The sequence below is a fragment of the Dermacentor silvarum genome, chromosome 6, assembly GCF_013339745.2.
Source record: "Dermacentor silvarum isolate Dsil-2018 chromosome 6, BIME_Dsil_1.4, whole genome shotgun sequence".
In the NCBI taxonomy this organism is placed as follows: Eukaryota; Metazoa; Arthropoda; class Arachnida; order Ixodida; family Ixodidae; genus Dermacentor; species Dermacentor silvarum.
Genome location: NC_051159.1, coordinates 14,534,220 through 14,554,948, shown reverse-complemented (window position 1 = coordinate 14,554,948; position 20,729 = coordinate 14,534,220). Strand labels below are relative to the sequence as shown.

The following is a 20,729-nucleotide window of genomic DNA, read 5'->3' as shown; positions in this document are numbered from 1 at the left end:
TAGTCGAGGAGATCGAGGGAAGGGAGCACAAACGCGGCGATGACTTCTAACAGCGCTTATATTGGCCAAGTGCAGGCCACGCGGTACACGCTGGCATGCGCTAAAGATAAAATCAGTGGCGATTTAGCGGTAAATACGAGAGAAATGCGTTGACATCACGACGCACCTCTTTGGAGGGCCCGGATCCATGTTTTAGAAACTGCGTTCCCCACATTGCAAAGTGTTGTTCAGGAGCTCACGCGACACTCTTCGAGGAGCAAAGTACAACTGACGGTGGCCGGGAGCAGACCAGTTGTCAACTGCACTGTACAGGGTGATTTTTTTTTTTCCATCTGCACCAAATTTAAAAAAAAAATGCCTGTGACAGTTTATAGAACACTACCCCTTACTCGATGAGAAATCAAAAAAGCCTAATTTGATAATTAACATAACTGCGGCAATCGACTATTACTTAATTTAGGGCACATATTTAAATATACGAATTGTGGCCGGTGAGTTCACTCGGAACAAATTCCCAGGACTACACCAGTTTCGAGATGTTCATTTTCAAAGTGTCCGACGATATGCATTGGCCTTCCGGTTACCTCTGTGATTTAATGCATAAAACGGTGTTTCCTTAAAAAAAGTAAGTGGAAAACCGTGCTTTTTACCGCAACTTTGACGGTTAATTACTTTCTTTTCGCAACTTTTTCGGCTAATCTCGTGGCATGATGTCCGCTTTTTCTAAGTTGTCCTTTCGGGTCGCATATACATAGAGCAGAGCGTTACAATTATCAAACGCTTCAATAATACACAAGCAAAGAAAGAAAGAGGAGAGCCGTGGGTTATAACTATTTATAAGTAGAAAAGTAAACTATTCCATCCTAGAGCGTGCTCTGGAATCGCATAGCTTATTCAAAACCATAGGCCCTCGAAACGATCCATGAAGACTGGCTGACAGGACACGCACGCCGAGCTGGAAAAGAGGCGCAGATCGGGTGCGGTGGCGAAGAGAACTCTGCAGGGGCACGCACTGTCGGGCGACGGGTTGGAATGATCGATAGCGGCTTCCCTGTGTGCGGACATTGGCACATGCACTGACATTTTAGTTCGCGTGCGTACAGTGGGACGTCTTCCGCACTGCGTACGGGCAGGATTCGTCGAATCCCTTTGAATGCAGCAAGGTCCGGTGCTGATTTCGAAGATACGGCTGTTCGTTTCACGTCGCCGGCTGGGCCAATTGCAAAGCTGCAACATTGCTTCCATAACGAAAAAAAAAAAAAAAAGAGGAGCAGATCCAGATGTGAAGTGTACGTAAAACGCCACATGTGAAGTTTACAAGACCACATCATGTTACATAACTCCTCCATGTGCATTTTCTCACACACGATATTCGGGTACTTGTATGTCTCAGTTGGCACAGTTACGCTTTATTTGCATTTTGCACACCTGTCGGCCTGTAAGCAACAAAATTCGTAAAAATCCCGCGGGCACTACACGTGAAAGAGGGGAGGTCGACAACAGCACCTTATTTTAACGGCGATTTTATTTAGGCGCCGTATACACGGGCAGAAGCCAAACCTGGAACTGTACAAAGCGAGAAGCAACAGACAGTATTTTGATCATAGCAACTTTTTCCAGTTACTCTGCTGTGGCCCGTTTCGTCTGCTTCGAGAACTTCTCCGAATAAACATGCACGAAGCAAGTACGTTCTTGTGTCCTTCCACCATAGCTCGACGTGCTCACTCGCCGGTATACACCGACTCAAACTCGCTTCCCACTCGTTATACAGGCGTGAGATTCCTCAGCAGTGACGAAGGGTGCGAGTGCACGCATGACTATATGAGCGAGTGCCGGTTAACGCGAGTGCGATCGAAAGGCAGTACTTGAGTGGACGCGTGAACGTTATGCGACTGTCGGCGAATGTCAGGGGACGTGAGTATGAATGCGGGTGCCGGTGAACTGAAGTGGACGCGAATAATCAGCGTGAATCAGCGGGTACGGCGTAGTGTGAGACGGAAGCGACTATGAGCGCGAGTACATACGAGTGCGAGTGAGTACATAGCGTACAAAGATATTGGTGAGAGACCGCGTGTGAGCATCCACTTATTCTGCAAACCTATATATCCTTCCACCACCAGCATACTTCCACCGACGGGCAATACTTCTTCGCAAGCAGAACTTATTTCTCCGTAAAGCTCGACGAAAGATTCTTAAAATCGTAGAATGAACCCAGAGTAGTAAAGCTGACGTAAAATTCGGAAGAGTCGGCATGTTATTAGACACGTAACCATAGTAAGATGGTAGACTACTCTTCCAGAAAGTAAGTAGCATCATAGTCCCTTAATAGCTTTTAAGTATTAAGTATTTTAAGTATTAAGGGACTGTGGTAGCATTAACCTTCAGAGAGGTTCGCGTGTTCATGTGGCACGGCGGATTAAACACGCTGCTGCGTTACTGTACATGTTTTAAAATAACTCATCGCTTCCGTCCAAACTCAGCGCTCACCTTCCAACGGTTTTTCAATTTCTCTCACCACACTCGGTACACAAATCGGCGAGGATTACACAATCCCATGCACGGTACCTCGAGTCGATGCCAGGATCCCCAAAAGGAGTGGTGCCTTACCTGCACAAAGAGAATGAAAAACAAAACGCAGGAGTTAAACACACTTCACCTTGGCTCCTGAAACAGGCACACACCGCTAAAGAAAAACTGTGAGACGTGTTCTGCGCAAAACGAACAAAACAATCGGCCTAAAGTCTACGATAGCGACACAACATATTACAATAGAGAGAGAGAAAAGTCATAAGGGAAAGGCAGGGAGGTTAACCAGGCTGATCCCGGTAGGCTATCCTGCAATGGGGAAGGAGGAGAAGGGATTGAAAGAGGAGAAGGAAGAGAGAAGTTCACACCTTGCACACTTACACAGTCAAGCGCTCATTGCCGAGTTTCGTCACAGGCGGTCATATAGGCTTGTGCACTTCAAAAAACGCTGCTGCGTTTTTTGAAGAAGAGGGGGACGGGGGAATAGCCTCCACCTTTTGTGGAACACATATCCACTTTATTTACCTTTACCTTTTTTTGTTGTTGTTGTTCACAGTACACAAGGAGCAGCAAAGTTGGAACAGCCCAAACTGTAAAGCAACACACTGCCAAATTTTTCAGTGACTTATTATTCGCTCTTGCCGATATTGCGTACTTCAAGAACTTGGCTGCATAAACTTTCTCGAAGCAAGTGCACATATGGCATCACTTCGCCATCAGAACAATTTCAACGGACAGTTCAAAGACCCACGAGCGGATATCCTTCGTGAACAGAACTCAACTTTCGTAAAACTGGTCGCAACATTCGTAAAAAATGTCACAGTTTCGCCCTAAGGGCGAAGCAATGAATGCGATAGCAACACAGCAATGTCATACGATGTAAGGTGGCGGCTTTGGTAGCAATATAAATTGTAGTAAACATGAGCTGATTAAGTAAGCAGGTGTGCTGCGGCGTAAGTAGACCGACATGAAGAGAGACTCGATGACCACGAGAAGGCGCGTGTGAAACGGTGGTGTTGATGAGAAGCGCTTCCCGTGGGCAGCGCGTGCGAAGGGACACACCTGTAGCGCTGCACTGCCGATCCGGGCAGCATTACATGTGTAGCGTGCGTTGGAAAATGTGGCCCGACTATTACTAACTGAATGAACAAGCGTGGTGTGAGCGCGCACAAACAAACATGAATAGGTCACACTGAATGACTGCAGACAACGACTGTCAAAATGCTGGCAGCAAGCCCATACGCTGCAGCGGGCGAAGGTACGTGCGGTCTATCGCTTCAACAGAAACTGAGCGGCGAATGCACAGTGCATAAAGGTCAGAGCCGTGTGGAGATAAGAGACGGTGCGGTCGAGTGACGAGCGCGGTTGTTGGCAGAGAAGTGCCCCCCCTGCTCCCTCCGGCGCTGACTTTCCGCTTCCTTGCTTGCGCGTGGGAGATTGAGCGCGTTCGCTCTCCCGTGATAGATAGCGCGCGTCCCCGCACGCTTCCGCTGGGGCATACGGCGCGCGGCGAAGATTTTATCTATACGGAACCTCACGGCGACGGCGGCGACGCCGATGGCAGAAATCCGGTTGAAGTGTCCATATAATTGCTATCGCAATAAAAATTTACACGAGCACAAATTCGCCCACCTTAAGGAAAACACTGGAGAGTTGGCAGGTATACGCTTTTTGTACAAAACTAGTTAACACTTTGGCTTGTTTTCCAGTGGTTTCTCTTCAAATTATTAACCGAACATGATTACTACGACTTAAGTACGATTTAGGCTGTTTTGCTCACATGTTTTAGGTTCTTCTTTATTATTTGCTTTATTATTATTCGTTTTTCGCATAGCGTACTGCATGAGTACACTAGGCTTTACTATTTTATAGCGCCGCCAAGGATGCCCCCAATAAACGAAAAAGCGAAAATAATCATAATAATAATAGAGGCAAGCGAGAAGCAGCTTTAAGATTTTGCGTAGAAAACTAGTCAATTAATACTCCATTGCCAGCGACTACTCCTTGATATTGATAAGTTGATAACATTACGCGGATATGAGTGCGCTCCCCGCCTCCCGCCCTGTTTGTTATAGCTTTCGCATGTGCCGAGAGCAGAGATAATCGACTGATTGATTGATTTATTGAGTTTAACATCCCAAAGCAACACACAGGAAAAAACCTGCATCCAATGCTCGCTATACACAAGCGTTCGTGCATTCAGGCGCTACCGGAAAACAAACCCGCGACCTCGTGTAAGCAGCCTAACGCCACAGCCAGTGGGCTATGACGTCGACAATCTTTCCATGCGCTCTTCGGATAGCTGACGTTTGAGCAAAGGTGCGCGCATTGAGAGACGGGAAGTTATATCGGGAAGGCGGAGCCACTTTTCAGGAGGACATAAAATAGACGGGAAACAATACAAGACCTACAAATGCGCACGGGGGTACGAGGGGAAGGGGGGCGTCAGCGAGACGGCGGCACGAGAGGCTAAATTTCCAATAAGTATATATAACGAACGCGTAGGCCGATAACGAAATGCGGGCGTTATACTCTGCCCGTCAAATGAGGGGCTGATTGGAACAGACGCCCTGGAGGCACGATATGAACACAGTCTGGGCGGATCGTTAAGCAGCCTCCGCGGTTGGCGGATGTCCCTGCTGCGCTCTTCCGTCGCAAGGACGAGACCGGAGAAAAAGAAAGGAGAGAGAAGGAAATGCCGGCCAACCGAGCACGAAGTTTAAGGACGAAGTTACGGGTTACGTACAATCACGAAACAGAAGGAAGATGAAGCCGGTACACACACAAGCAGAAAGAACACTTTAAGAGTCTGTTCCGCGCGTGCAGCTAGACACGGCGCCCGTAATGGTATTCTGGCGCATCGCGACTAAAAAATCACTACGGGGCTGGGCTGGGTAATGAACGCTTCCTGCAGATCACCTCGGGGCCGGGAGTGGGCGAACAGAGAAGGAAGGGTTAGAAAGAAAGAAAGAAAGAAAGAAAGAAAGAAAGAAAGAAAGAAAGAAAGAAAGAAAGAAAGAAAGAAAGAAAGAAAGAAAGAAAGAAGACGACTTCCCATTTGGGCTCGACAGAGCAAATCAGTCAGGCATGCAACGCGTGGCGCTACGACACGGAAACAACTGCGAGACGATATAGCTATACGAGAACCGAGTAAAAAGAAAACAACTGTGCACGCGAAGGCAGGCTTATCAAGCTTCCGCGAACAAATCGCAACGTTACGCCCTCTGCGTTTGTGCTTCCTTCCTATCGCAAAAGAGCAGTCTCGCTATATAGTGGGGCTCGCGCAGGGCACGTTATCCGTCGCACCTAAAGTGGCCATATAGATGATCGAACTCGTTTGCGGTGACGGCGCCTGCACCGGAAGGACGCGCTCTCGACAAGCCGGCGGCGTCGAGTGCGTCGAGGCACGAGTCAAACGATAGGCGCCTCGCAGCAAACGGGAGGAGAAAAAAACAGACTTGGAATAAAGCGCCGAGCAACCGGCCCCGTCGTGCATGCTGTTTCTTCACATATACGCGCACGTTCTGCTGTCGTCTGGAAGGATTACTGCTTTGCCTTCAGATCTCATAGTGAGACATGCAGGTGTGAACTAAGGTCTGCATCCGTGCTGGCTGGTACGGCTTTGAAGGGAACAGCGCGAAAGATGCGAGTGGCACACACAGAGAGCGCTGCTGAAGGGCAACGGCGTTTAAACGAACATGCAACCCCTCAAGGGACTTTGTTGAAGGCGTCCTGTCGAATGGCATATCAGACAACAAAAGTATACCGGAAAAGGTTATATAGGGTGTCCCAATTACCATTCACCTATAGCTAAAAGAAGAAAAAAACACAGGCGGATTATCCTACGCGATTAAAACCAAGTACACGTTGACTAGAATCTTTTAGACAAATCAGTAATCGTTTTTTTTAGGCACTGACATTCAATCAGTAAATAAACGCAATCAGCTTACTTTTTATTTATAAATTTAATTATGAGTTAGGGGGTTGTAGAGAATCGTAAAAGACGTAAAAATGAAGCGTTTCCAGCACGGTGCACATCGCGTGTTCCCTTTCTTTCTTTTTTTTTCGGCAAATAGAGAAATCTTGCGAAGTATATGAAATACATTGCAACTGCGCACCCGCGCGCATTCCCTCCTCCTCCGTTCCACTATCGCGCTCGGCACGACCAGCGCGATCGAGGCGCGATATCGACAGTGGCGCCGCCTGCGTCGGGCCTGCCGTGGCAGACGACAGCTAACGCGCTACCAGAGGAAATCCGAGGAAAACTTCGATCGCGCCCTGCGGAGACGTTTTTGAGGCGCGATTTTGCTTCGTCAGTCAGAAACTGGTCTTAATAATGCCGTTTTGGAAGTAGCACCGCGACGATGCGAGACGGCGCAAATATCAAGTGTGCAGCAAGCGTTTGCGCACGCCGGATGGTAAACAAAAAAAGCCTTTTGCCCTCGCCTTGTCGGTTGCGGCAACTTAAGGCGCAGCAGCATGCCATCACAACGAAGTTCTTGTCCCTAACACGTTTGATCCGTTTGTGCGTACAGCACTTTCGTCGCACAGGCCCGAGAATGGCAGTCGGAGCGCGCTGGAAAGAAAAAAATATACAAAAGCGCGACGCGAACTTCCACGTGATACGGATTGGCCAGGGACAGCAGCGCCATCAAACCGTCACAGTGGGAAAATAAGTTTGCCAACAAGACTGTAAACAACATGCACTTCGACTTATTCCCGTATAGAATGGCCCGCGTGTTTCTTCTCTCTATTTTAGCTCGGTGCATGATAGCTGCAGCACCTTGTGCAGCCATCTGTACTACCCAGAAAAGTCGTGTCGGTGACCGGCTCTGTTCTCTACGCAATGACGCAATGCGACGCATATTACTGCAAAGAACGCATCATGGCTTCAAGCGCATAATTGCTTTATTAAATCGACGCTGTCTTTGCGTCGCTTCCTAGGGATATGACACGTCCGCATGCACGGTCGGTTTATCACCGAGCAAGGTAAGCCAATCCCGGGTATATTGCGTAGTAGCAAAGGGGGCCGATCACGGAGATAGTGTAATCAAAACTGGGCCGACGACTCACGTTGGAATTCACGCGAGTCGCGTTTGGTGGGGGTAGCCGCGTCTTTCCGCTCCACCGTATTTGCTATGCTGCAAAGCACGGTGCAGAACACGAACAGTTGCATGCACGTTGCCGCGCAGTCAAATGGCACAAAACTTACGCAGTGTGAGACGACTATGCCATGCGCGCACTTGGGAATAAAGTTGCGCACATCATGTTAAACTTTCCGATGAAAGTGTCAAGCTGCGCCTGACGCTGATTCCACCAAGTACGTTGGAATTGCAGCATTCATTTCTTTTCTTTTGGCTCTTCCTCCCACTTTGTGTGAACGGCTACGTACTGGCTGTACAAACTGGGACGCTTCCGGAGGCATCAGTGCAATCCAATATGGTGACTTGGTGGGCCTATCCTGATATTACCGACCAACAACATTTGTCCTTGCAAGGATTTTGTTAGGAGGCAGTGCAGATGCCCTGGAACGAGGCTGCCACTTCAAAGGAATCCAATCTGTGCGCCCTCGCGCGCCCAGGCTGCACCAGAACGCAGAAGTTAATTCGCTCCGGCGCCTGACGATAAAGAGGAACCACACGACACGTGCTGCTTCTCACGCGTCCGTTCCAAAGCTGCGCGATGACCGCCCTGACCCCGGCTGAAATGTGTTGTTAATAAGAGACACCAGTATACCCAACAAGGCATGCAACATAGGCGGGCTACTTGCTTGGTACAGCTCGCACCTATACTGCCAGTGACAACAGTCGGCGCCAGAAGCCATGGCCCCCCGCTCGTTCCGTCTGCATCATTTCTTTCTTTCTTTCTTTCTTGGCTACGGCTAGCCCTTCTCACTTGGCTATTACAGAATAAAAAACAAAATAAAAGGATAAATTCTTGCATTAGGTGATACATAAATACAGCAGAAGAATAAGTAACGTACAACACTACATAAGTGTAACCGTCGCTATCGCAACGTTCTCGATAAAATGTCCGCGAATGTCTGGGCTACACAAGTTTCAGATGCAAAAATGAGACAGACACACACAGGGTGCTGTATAGTGTATATTCATCGCAAATGCCAGTGTCATCCAAAGAAGCATTGAAGCAATTTTATTGTTTTGCGAAGCAGCGCACTTTTGATGGTCATGGTCATGTCTGAGTGTCGTCCTTTATTTGCGCTGGCAATACGAATGCAACCGGTATTCATTATTATTATTATTATTATTATTATTATTATTATTATTATTATTATTACTATTATTATTATTATTATTATTATTATTATTATTATTATTATTATTATTATTATTATTATTATTATTATCATTTAATTGGAACAGGCAGCAAATAGCATGTGCTTAGAGTAATGCGCGCGACTTAAGAAGCAACATTACATCCGTTTTCGCTGGTAAAGTACTACTCTGAAAATCTTTTTTTATTTATTTATTCATTTGGCGATGACTAGTTTCTCATTATAAGGCAGAAAACAAAGGCCCAACTTCCATTTCTTGAATTTCGCTCTGAAATCTCAGCGCCGGTAAGTCGGCGTATAGCGTACGTCACGGACTTCAAAGGAACTTTTTCTGCTATCCGGGTCGTTTTTGCACAGGAAAAGTCATCGAAGCTTGGTCGGTAGGTAGGGCCTCTGGTTTCATTAGAGTGCCAGCCTTTCTTGCCGATAAGCAGCCAATCAAACGCGATCGAGTACAACAAGCAAAAATCCATGACCCCAACGTGAGCTCTTCGCCACCCGTCCTTCGATTTCGCGTATTTTTCGGCTTATCGGAAGGCTCGCACTTGAAGAAAATACAACGCGAAAACTTTAATAGGACGATATAAGCGAGAACGGGTCGGCGGTGAACTGTTCTCTCTTCCTCCGTCCTGTTCTTTTAGCGATGTAATTTCAATTACGAACTATTTCCGACTATAGCCCAGCTGTCCATCCTATACTCACCAAGCCTCCTCACACGGTAAGAGCGGTTTTGCATTGCGGTAGCGTAACTTCTTCGTTCTGGGGTTTTACGTGCCAAAACCAGTTCTGATTACGAGGCACGCCGTAGTGGAGGGCTCCGGATTCATTTTGACCACCTGGGGTTCTTTAACGTGCACTACAACGCAAGCACACGGGCGTTTTTGCATTTCGCCTCCATCGAAATGCAGCCGCCAGGGCCGGCATTCGATCCCGCAACCTCGTGCTTAGCAGCGCAACGCCTTAGTTGACAGCCACCCCGGCGGGTAGCGTAACTTACTAACATAGCTTAGCTTATTACTAATATTTAAGTGTCCTTTCTAAGTGGGCGCGGCAACACCGACCGATGCTGAGAATAAAATGCCTGCGAAATCGACACTACGTCATTGGAGGTTTGGCTGCGAAGAGGAATAAATAAAATTCGTCGGCATCGATGCACTGCAGAGGAGTGTAGCTCTGCTCTTCGGAGCTCCGACCAGTCACGCCAATTTTGGGCTGTACAGAGAGCCCACGATGCGGCGCTGGAGCTCGGTCTCCCCGTCCCGACGTGGGTTGCGGCCCGCGGCTTCGTCGCCTCTCTGAGAGGGGGCAACGGAGCTTCTCAGGACCTTCATTAAAGTTTCTTGTCTGTCTGTCGGCCCTTCCACTCCGTCAATTGAAGGTTAAGCAGCAAAGCTGAAACATGCGGCCCCGGTGTTTATCACTGGTTAATCCCGAGGGTTCATTAAAGTATTTCTCAGTTATGAGGTTACACACACGTTCGGCTGCGACGGGGTCGCTGACGGTATGCCAGCAGTCCGCCGTTGTCACTTGCGATTCGTATGAATTAAATGGCTTCTAAATTAAATCTGGCCGTTACGCGCGACAATGAATGACTCATACCTCCTTACGCAATATGGATCTTACCCCCGTAAACGCGGCCTCCTCATTACGACGACAGAAGTGAAATTATACGCTGGAATAATGAGCGGCAACGGAGCCAGCTGTGGAAGAAGCCGACGACGACGAACGCGGGAGTAATGGCACGAGCGCGTGCCGACCACAAGCACGAACGAGCCAGCTGCGGAAGAAGACGACGACGCTCGAGCCAATGCTGATGATAATTTTTTGTGCACAGGCGATTTCGCCTAGCCATATAAAGCTTCGCTTTAATAATCATCGAGTGCTGACGGGAATATTTAAAGCGAGGAGACACGCGACGCAGCTATAGGGAGCGAAGTTTCGACATTGCCGTACGAGTAACTTGGAAATATTCCCAGGACGTGGCATCTGGCTGGCGTTAGACGCAGTTAACTACAGTGACGTCGCAAAAGTTAGGTTTCTGCAGAGTGTATGGGAATTGAAACGCCGCATCCTGGTGGGACCCGGAGGTTGCGTTTAAGATTATATGTGTCGTTGACCCTGGTCCATGAGCATGACCAGTGACAGTCAATTAAAGCAGCACATAATGTCTCCTCTCGCGAGATTACTGTACTACTACTACTACGAAGTTGTCGGCTTTGTAATGAACGTACACTTCGAGAACAGAAGCTCCCCTCTCTCCTGGCCGCTGTTCAGACGTCAGCGTTGCAGTCAGCACAGCGTTCCTTCTTACCCTGTTCCTTTCTCTCTCTCTCCCGCTCCTCATATAGAACACGCATATCTCTACCTATATCTGAAGATGATGTGTACAGTATAGTGGTTACGCACATTAACGTTACAAGTATTCCGTCGAGTAAACTAGTGCAGGGCCATGACGTCGAATGCAGCTCCACACAGTGTGTGCTCACGACGAGCCAAACAACGGGATCGAGCTGAGATAAGCGCAGCCCACGGCGCAGCCACACGCGCATATAAGGAACGAGCGACCCGATAGCGAACACGTACAGCGCGTGTTTGCATGCGCGCGCGCAGGCAGGCAGTCAGCTATATACACAGTGCCGTTGAATCGCTACAGGCGCGTGACCTCGGCGCGCTAGGCCGCATCAGTGGGGCATAAAGAACAAAAGGACTGACCCCCCGCGCGCCGGGCGGTCGAACAATAAAGTGCGACGCGGATAGGGTGCGCGTGGCCGCGCTATGTAGCTGTCTCCCCTCGCGCTAAACGCGGCCACGCTGTGTGTGTGTACAGGTATTGCGCGGCACACCACGGGTTACGAGCACGTAGAAAAACAATGATCAACGCCGCTAAGCAGAAAAAGGCCGGGCGCGTGCGCTATGCGCGTGTATTAGCGCAGCGAACTCGCAAAACGGCGGTGCCTGTACTGATCGACGTGGCCGAGTACACGGGCGCCACGGGGACGCGAAATGTGTGGAAACAGCGCGGCGCTCAGACCCAGCCATTGTGCGCGATGCACGAGAACTATCTCGCTGTCGCAACACACGCACGCAGCCGCTGGTACTTATACAAAACCGAACAGTGTCTGTTGCCGGCATCGCGAGTGGAGCGCATCCATACATTACCACATTATACGTATAAAGTTTCCTACAAAAGCTGCTAGGGGCAACTGTGGCGCTGCAATCGCTCAGCTACCACGGGAATTATGGCCGCGGTAGTACGTGGATTGGTCTAATCTCCGCGCGTGTGACTTCAGGCGTTGTTGTGGCTTGTGATTATATACGTTTTACCGTTCTAAATTTGCACGCCATGACACTTTTTTTTTAACACGGCAGGGCAGCGAGTCTCTGCGCACGTGTATGCACCATCTCTTCCACGTAACTCATGCCAAAATTTAAAATTACGCAAGTGCCACGTAGTTGGACAGAACCAAGGTAACGTTGTTTGGCATCGCTTGGAGCAAGTCAGACATTTTTTTTTAATTTCACCTAATTGCATAATTATTAAGTATTCATCAATCACTTTTATAAATATTACATTCAGAGAAAAAGTGTCAATAACAAAATTGTAGACCATCCTGAAAAATGTCGGATCCAGCTTTATCCTGCTCAACACGCGCAAGAGAGAATCGTTGCCTTTTGTTTAAAACGATCCGTCGGCAAAGTCGCTAAGCCGTTTGAAGCCAGGAGGAGCGAGTGCGGGCAAATCCACGTGTATATACTGAATTCACAATTTCCCCCTTGGCTGAAGCGTGCACGATTCTTGCGGCTACCGCACAGACACTACAGCGCCATAGTTCCCTGCAGCAATCTTTGTACGGAACTCCATGCCACTCCACAACGCAGCACTACCCTTCGCTATACCGTTCCGCCGGGACCCGCTCATCGCTTTCCTCGCGATACACATGCCCTGTTCGAATTCCTCGGCACACGCAAATAAAAGCCTTATTCTACGCTTCGGCTCGGTCGTGGAAGATGTGCGCCTATCATCATCTTCGCGGCCTCACGGTGCATTACCCCGCTGGCCACCCAAAGCGAAGCGTTTTGCGCGCGGCGAAGCGAAGGAGTATTTCCGAATGGGTTCTGCGGAATGCATCGCCTGCCTGAGGCTGGAGCGATAAAAGTATAGACGAAGAATGGAAAAAAATATCAGCGCCGCGCGTAGGTTACGCTGTGCCTCAGCTGTGAACGTATTTCTGTTTTGCTCGTACCCACGCCGCCAACCGTCGGTGTCGGTAAATAGCTGTTTGCGCCAGACAGCGCGGAAAGACGTTCACTTCGGTATTACTCGCGAAGCTGCGCTCTAGAAGCGATGCACACGGGGCGATCATTATTCAGCCTGTCCAAGGAAAGAAAAGAGAGAAAAAAAAGAGAGAAAAGAAAGAAAGAAAGAAACACGTGCAGGGTAAAGTTGGGGGGCTCTTACAAAATAAAACCGATCCAGAAACTATTTGGTTACGGCAGCCAATGTGAAGAAGAAAGCACGCTGGCAGGCGCGCGTACGCACACACGCACAAGAAAAAAAAATACTGCATAAAAGCCTTTAGCCCTAGTCAAACGAGTTTCTAGCGTCCATTCAACACCCCACCCCCATTGAAGCGTACAACATTGTGCTTCTGCGGCCAGCAGAATCCGGGCACATCTAGCGGTACGCACGGGCATTGGTGGGCGATTAAAGCAACGACTGTGGCCAATGGCGCCTAATAAAGCTAAGTTAAATAGGTGGCTGAGTCAGCTCGGCCCACCCACAAAAGTATATCATATCATATCTATGTATCATACAGCTACAAACTATGAGATAGTCAGGGAGATCAGGTAAGGGCCATTCTCTTCCATCGAGTAACGGTCTGTCCTCCGCACATTGTAAGCTCTCAGAATGCACGAAGTCTGTGCGGCGTGCATCAAATTAAACCGGGCTGACGAAAGCGACAGCGGAAAAGTGAATGTGCAAAATTAACTGAGGGAAGTAGCTCACACATCAACGTTTGGCGCATCCAGCTACCTCGTTTTGTTAATTATACGTTCACAGGCGTACAGCAACCTAAAGCTTGCTTTCCCATCTAGCACCGGTGACAAGCGGAGAAACAGACCACAGGCCAAGAGAGGCATACCAACGGAGGTAGATAGGGAGAGCGGGTGAGGACACGGGGAAGCAGCCACGACACGAGGCCACTTTCGCTATCCTTCCTAAAGGCCGCCTCAAATGGCCGGAGCCTTCTCATCTTGTCCACTGCGAGCAAGAGCGTACAGCTTGAGAGTGACGGTAGAGCGTTCCACCGGTGCACAACAGACCGCAGTAGAGGCACGAAATCTTTATGAGGCTAGTGATCGCTGGAATGGAATCAGTGCTGAACGCCAATGCTGCATGCAGCAACAGTGGCAAGATGGATTTGTTGGCAGTTCATACTGACAGCCTTGATCCGTCAGGCAAAGAATCGGACTAACTGGGCACGCACTGAACGGCGAAAGCCGCGTCGCACGAGCGATACTAAGAAGCACACCTTTGGAGTCCTTGGATTCTTAAAAACCCAGCAGCCCTTTGACTGCTGTTTTTTTTTTTTTTCGCGTGCTAGCATAGCGGACATCTTGTGTTACATATCAACTGTTTCTTTATTGTCGCTTTCTTGCGACACCGAGTTCATCAACAGCTTACAAATTCAATTTGTCAAAGTGCAGACGGACCTGCCACACTTGGTTTGCGATGGCTGTCCTGCTGAGACCGGGCGACAGAGCATCGATACATTGGCTCCCCCGGCTATAACAAATTTAACTTACAAGCTTTGTTTGTTCTTACGACCTCTGTATAGATCACAGAACAGGTAGCACAATGTCCATTTTTGCAAGAGTTGCTTCTTGAGAGGCAGGGAATGCGCACAAAACGAGCATACTCGTCAGTGGCAGTCAAAAACGATCTAGACAGTGAACGCACCGAAGGTGCACTCGGCCAATGCCGCGAGGGTGGCCTTGGATGCGCGCCAAGTTTAAAACGCGCACGGGTCACTGCCCCCACAGCCCGGAAGACGACGCCGAAGAGCATATGTCGTCCATGCTGACAGCAACCACGCTGCGGGCGGTTCAGCACTCCTCGCCTCAAGACCGGTGTCTTTTGCAGAGTGCATGCCGACGGTCCATGACTTATTTCCATAATTTTGGGGATAGCCGTATCGAGTTATAGTGTGCTTTAGAATTTGACGGCCCAAGGATAGGGGACGGAATCGTACTTGCGTACAAAAGAACGCATGAAAGAATACAAAAGAACGCGAACGGCCGGAGTCTACTCTTTTGCTCATACGGGGGGCTAAGCCGCTCGGAAACGCTTGCTTAACATATTCACAATTTCAAACGACAACATATTGAAAAAAAAAAAAGCCTGGTTGCACATTACGGTAACCTGCACAAAGCTCTTGTTCAAAACTTAATAGGGCTATCTCCGAGTTCCGAACAATTTGACTACACATATACCGTGGAACCTGCTCCGCTGTGCTTGCCATCCTCTAATGTCGTGTGTGCCTTGATAGCGCTCGAGATCAACCGGCGTACGCAACAAGCAGGTATAGCGAGAAGGTCGAGAGAGAGAGAGAGAGAGGGAGAAACGACGCAGGTTTACTGTTCGAGTGACAAGGCTAATAAATTTGACGTCACGCATTAAGTCGGGATCGCCAGAAGCACAGCACTCCAAACGGCGATATTTCCACGAAGCAGTCGAGTGGTGACGGAGTTTGATGGCTAAGCGACGGACGTGAACAAATGCTCGAAAACCACGCGAGTGACCAAGCAAAAAAAGCTCGCGCTTTTGTTGCGAACACCTGTGCACCCTCCGGGGACACCGCGAGCTCCACCCCAGCTTCAACCACGTGGACGCCCGTGCCTCGCAGCACCGTCCGTCTCAGTTTCCTGGCTCTCATAACCTCGCGGCGAACTCGAAACCTGTCCGTCGCTGACACGCCGGTGATGACGCGGAGACAGGAAATCGCGTCCCCAGCATCGCGCCGTACACGCCAGACGCGTATACCATTGCCGCTCATCTTATGCCAATTGGGCTTCTTTTTTCTCTCTCTCTCTCTCACGCGCGCGCTGTCAACGATGACGACTACATCAGGACACGCGCGAGCGACCGTGAGAAAGAGAAAGAGGGTGAGGTAACGAATCGAATGGCGCGTTGAACCACGAGAGGCTCCCACGAGGAGAGCGAGCACAAGAATGGAGAAGCCACCCGAACCTGTCGCGGCCGCGTCGATTGCGTCGACCTGCGGAAGCGAATCAAACCAAATCAGACCCTTCCAACACTCCTCCGCGGAGAGGACACGCCGCGCCCGATGTGTGTGGCCGTGAAACGCACCACGTCTCCAGGGAGGAGGAGAGACACGGGCAAGGGCGCGAATGCACGCAACGCGGAAGCAGCGCGGCGCCGATCTCGATGCAGTTCCCGAAGAGAGAATGTCATTTCGTCCTTCAACGCGGCTTCGTCGGCCCAGAGCGCAGGCGCGCATTCGACGCGGATCAGCCGACGCGCGCAAGAGTGCCGGCTGCGGTCGTGCCGGACCCCTGGCAAAGACGGCGAAAGTTTTTTTTTTTTCTTTTTTTTTAATGCGATAGCATTAGGAGTGCCAAAGTAGAAAAAGGGGATACGTGTACGTGTGTGAAGTGTAGGAAGCCGGTCACGAGAGAGAGAGGGGATAGAAGAGCTTAGAAAAGCGTGTATACCTGTATGTATGTATACCTGTATGTATGTATGTATGTATGTATGTATGTATGTATGTATGTATGTATGTATGTATGTATGTATGCGTACGCACGCACGCACGCACGCGCGTGCGTGCGTGCGTGCGTGCGTGCGTGCGTGTGTGTGTGTTATAACTATACACATAACCAATAGGTATACACACACGCACATTTGAACTGACCGTGGTTTGCGCCGGAGATTACCGTCAGTTCCACTTCGCTCCTCGAAGAGGGAGGACGAGTGTCGAGTGAGCTCCTGTACAACACTTCTCAATGTAGTGAACGCGTTTTAAATCGCGTATCCGGGACCTCGAGGAGGTGGGACGTATAATGCTAGCGCATTTCGCTCGCATTTACCGCTAAATCGCCACTGAATTCTTTCCCCGCCTAACGGCGTATTCAGCGTACGCTTGGCACCCCCGTAGTCCAGGCACTGCGTGGTCACCCCGATGACACCCATTACCCAAGGAGACCTCCTCTCTCTCCCACGGAGCTTTCCAGTCGAGAATACATCGAAGCCATAGTTCGACCTGTCCCAGTTGCCCTCACTGTAACATTTTTTTTAAACGTCTTTATTTCTGCATTCCCCGATATCCCATATCGGGGCCGTGCTGTGGCCATAAGGAGTTAAATGATAATCACTGTCGCCCAGAAACTTTAGCTACACGTTGTATAAGCAGCAGCTACTTTATTATTGACACTCACTGCACTTTTGCATTTTTATTGTTCTTTTGTAACCACTCCCCTCTTTCATGCCTCTAGATGTGAGGGTATAATAAATAAATAAATAAATAAATAAATAAATAAATAAATAAATAAATAAATAAATAAATATTTTTTCTCTCTCTCGCAATAAATGGCGCAAATCTATATACTTGCGCAGAACACGACTGATTTGGCTGACCTGAAGTATATAGCTGCACGTCAACGGGCGCACCCAAGACCTACAGCCAGGGCTCCGAATATAGGCTTATCAATCTGTATGCCAGCTATACGACGAATCACCGCCACATATTGGAGACGTGTAACGTAGAATGTCACACACCGCTCGACAATGAAGCAGTGTCAATAACTAACATTCAGCTATACGTTGCTGCAGCGTTCCAGGCGACACAAAACAACGTTGCAGCCCTACGTCGTATATATAGCAGCATCGCCTGAATGCTGATGAACGGTGCACGACTCTTTCAGGTGCAAACTGATTTGGCTACATTGCCCCTCTCTAGTATATATACTGCCGTCACCAAATCTGGACCGGTCTGCCGAATATTAGCATATCGTAACTTATAGCGTTACAGCTTCCTTTGTGTACGTGTGTACAGTGTACGATACATTACGTATTTCATATGCCGTATCCGCTGGGGAATACCAACCTTTTGACGTGTACGGGTCTCTATGGCTGTGTTCCAATTCTTTCCATCATCGTAGACAGTCTACTTTGACGTCTACGAAGACAGCCAACACAGCTTCGAGGCCAAGTAATGGAACGCGTTTCGAGCCGTCTGGAAGACGCTTCTGCGACGTGACGCCACCTCGCGGCGACAGAAAGAAAGTTGAGAAAAGCAGACATTAGTTCGGTATTTTAAGTATTTTAGCCTGCGAACCTATGAAAAACATGATGTGACTTACATTTAGGGTATAGAAAAGCGTGTCTACGTTTTTGCGTGCGCAAACAACCTTCCCGTCGAGTTTCTACGTCCTGCTCAGTCGCCATCTTGTTTAGACAGGAAAGTAGCCTGCATCGTTTTTCGATGCTGTCTTCGCGATGCTGTCTACTGTGACATCTTCGTGAGAATTGGAACGAGACTTAAGATGGCCGCCGTCCGCTTAGCTGTCTATTTAGCCGTCTAAGGCGAGTATTGGAACACACCCTATATATTGTTTCCGTGCAACGCAGTCGTAGCAGTAATTGTTGTTCATTTTAAATATAATGCATTATGAAAAGGGAAGTAACGAAAATTACTGCCGACCGTGCTGTAACATGCTAGTACTTCGCGTGCATTGGCTCATTGCTGCAGACATTATGCGAAAAAGAAAGATGCCACCTATTAAATGCATGTAAACGCAGAAATGCATTCCTGAGTCATAACCCTGATATAATCTCGACCGGGTGAGGTGGGTCGTCACCGCAGGAATCAGGAAACGACGATGAAGGCGGGCATCGTGATGATGAAAAATAGAAAAGATTGTATTCACTTCATTGGTACATGGTTTTGACTCTATCTGAGTCTCGAGCGGTTCTGATTAACACGGGGGCCAGGACGGCCTTAAATCCCCTCGTGGCGGCCGGCATTTCCTTCGGGGAAGTCCTCTCTCCGGTGGTCAAGTTGACGACCTCCTCGCCCTCGGGTCCTCCTTCTTGGTAGCTCGCCGTTTTCGTCTGCTCCGTAGAGGTGAGAGCTCTCTCGGGGCTGAAGGGGATTATCTCGTCACGGGAAAAGCGCCGGGGCTTGCTTCCCACATTGGAGAGATACAGATTCCAGGCGTAACCTGCCGATGACCTCTTCGGGGAACTTGTGGAAGTGTCAGACCTCTGTCGGGCGGTCAAGTTGGCGACCTCCTCTCCCTCGGGTCTTCCTTCTTGGTAGCTCGCTGTTTTCGTCTGCTCCGTAGACGTCAGACGCTCTCCCGGGGATGAAAGAGGATTATCTCGTCACGGGAAAGGCGCTCGAGCTTGATTCCCACATTTCACAGGTGCAGTTCCAAGCCGATCATAACAGCCCGTCCACCGCCACAGGAGGTCTCGAAGGGGTTGCAGCATCCAAGCACCTCGAAGAGACCATAGACCCCGTGCCTCTGCTTTGTTTCGCCGTTCGTTCCAAGGCAGGCCAGGTGACACCCTCTGGAAATAGACCACGCCAAGCCCAAGGCACAACAAACAGAGAGCACCCAACTAACCATGAGAACTGCCAGGTTCACATATTCTTCACGCAAAACCTTATCAGAATTAAACCTGCAGCCCTCGTTCGAGCTTCTTGAAAATTAACAAAAGGAAGAAACTAGACTTAAGTGCATATTTCAATTAACCTAATACCTAACGTTTTTGTTTCTTCTGCCCGGGAAAGCCACATTTATTGAGAGACTGAGAGTGCATTGAAAATGATCAGACGGATAAATGCTGCGCAGTGAGTTAGTTACTCGTTGGGTCAATAGTATCTGCCAGTACCAGCGCTTCTAAGGCAAAATGTACTGCGCTCTGACGACCGCTTGAACTCCTAATTAAGCTGATTCATAAAGTGGCATTTAAAGCCAGAAAACCAAGAGCCATACTCTATCTGCAATGGTAGCCGATAAACGCACCTACCCTGTAAGCATTGAATTACCCAAAATGGTTTGTTTCTACAAACCTCCAATGTCAATGCCTATCTACAAAAACAGCGCGTTCACGAGCCACCACCGTCGCAAAACCTGCTTCGCAGTTTTATTCGCGTAACTGGCGCGCATAACAATCATCACAACGAATCACCGAGATTAACGCGGAACCTTTGAAATTAAAAGAAAATAAGGTCTTAATAACTAACAAACGAAAAAAAAATGCAACGTGCTCTATTTACAAATTTACAAACGGGAACCTTATGGAGGCGCCCAATTCGACAATTACTACCTCCTAATGCGCACTCGACTAGGTCGCAATCTGAAAGTCATTGGGCCTCGCCATGGGCAATAAAGGGTGCCAGACACACACTGCCCCCTCCCGTCACCTGTCAATTCGTGTGGCCGCAGCTTTCTTTTGCGTCTCAGGGAGGGAGGCCGTAAACGCGAGGAGAATCGCCATTCTTCCTTTGCTCTCCCTCTCGCGGCGCATTCCCCCTCATTGACTGTTTGACTGGCCCTGTGCTTGCGCGCGTACGTCATCCAGGTTGCCCCTTTCAGCCGCATTCCTACTCGCCGAGACGCGCCCTGTTCTGTTGTCAGCCGCCTTTGGCGACGTCTCCGTTTTCTCAACCACCATAACGAGCTCTTTGAAGTTCTGCGTGGTGGCCTGTTCCCTTCGCTTACGGGCTGCGGTGTGTCTGTCTCGAATTTGCGCTGTGCTAAATACTTCGCTCGCTTGCGCTGTCTGAAAAATTTTTGCCTCGCCAGGCGGTCACCGAATGTGCCTGTGCAATCCTCGATCGTCCGGGTCCTGCCCTGTTTGGCCGCCATATCAGTC

At 49.2% G+C, this 20,729-nt stretch overlaps 1 protein-coding gene across 1 annotated transcript in view; it reads right to left on the bottom strand.

Moving 5' to 3' along the window:
• Positions 1-1,008: 1,008 nt before the first annotated feature.
• LOC125946189 (centaurin-gamma-1A-like) overlaps positions 1,009-20,729 on the bottom strand; it is a 95,272-nt gene continuing 75,551 nt past the window's right edge. The window contains exon 2 of the mRNA XM_049668692.1: positions 1,009-2,607. Coding sequence (XP_049524649.1) covers positions 2,543-2,607 — 65 coding nt within the window. The 3' untranslated portion in view covers positions 1,009-2,542. The remainder of the gene's footprint in view (positions 2,608-20,729) is intronic.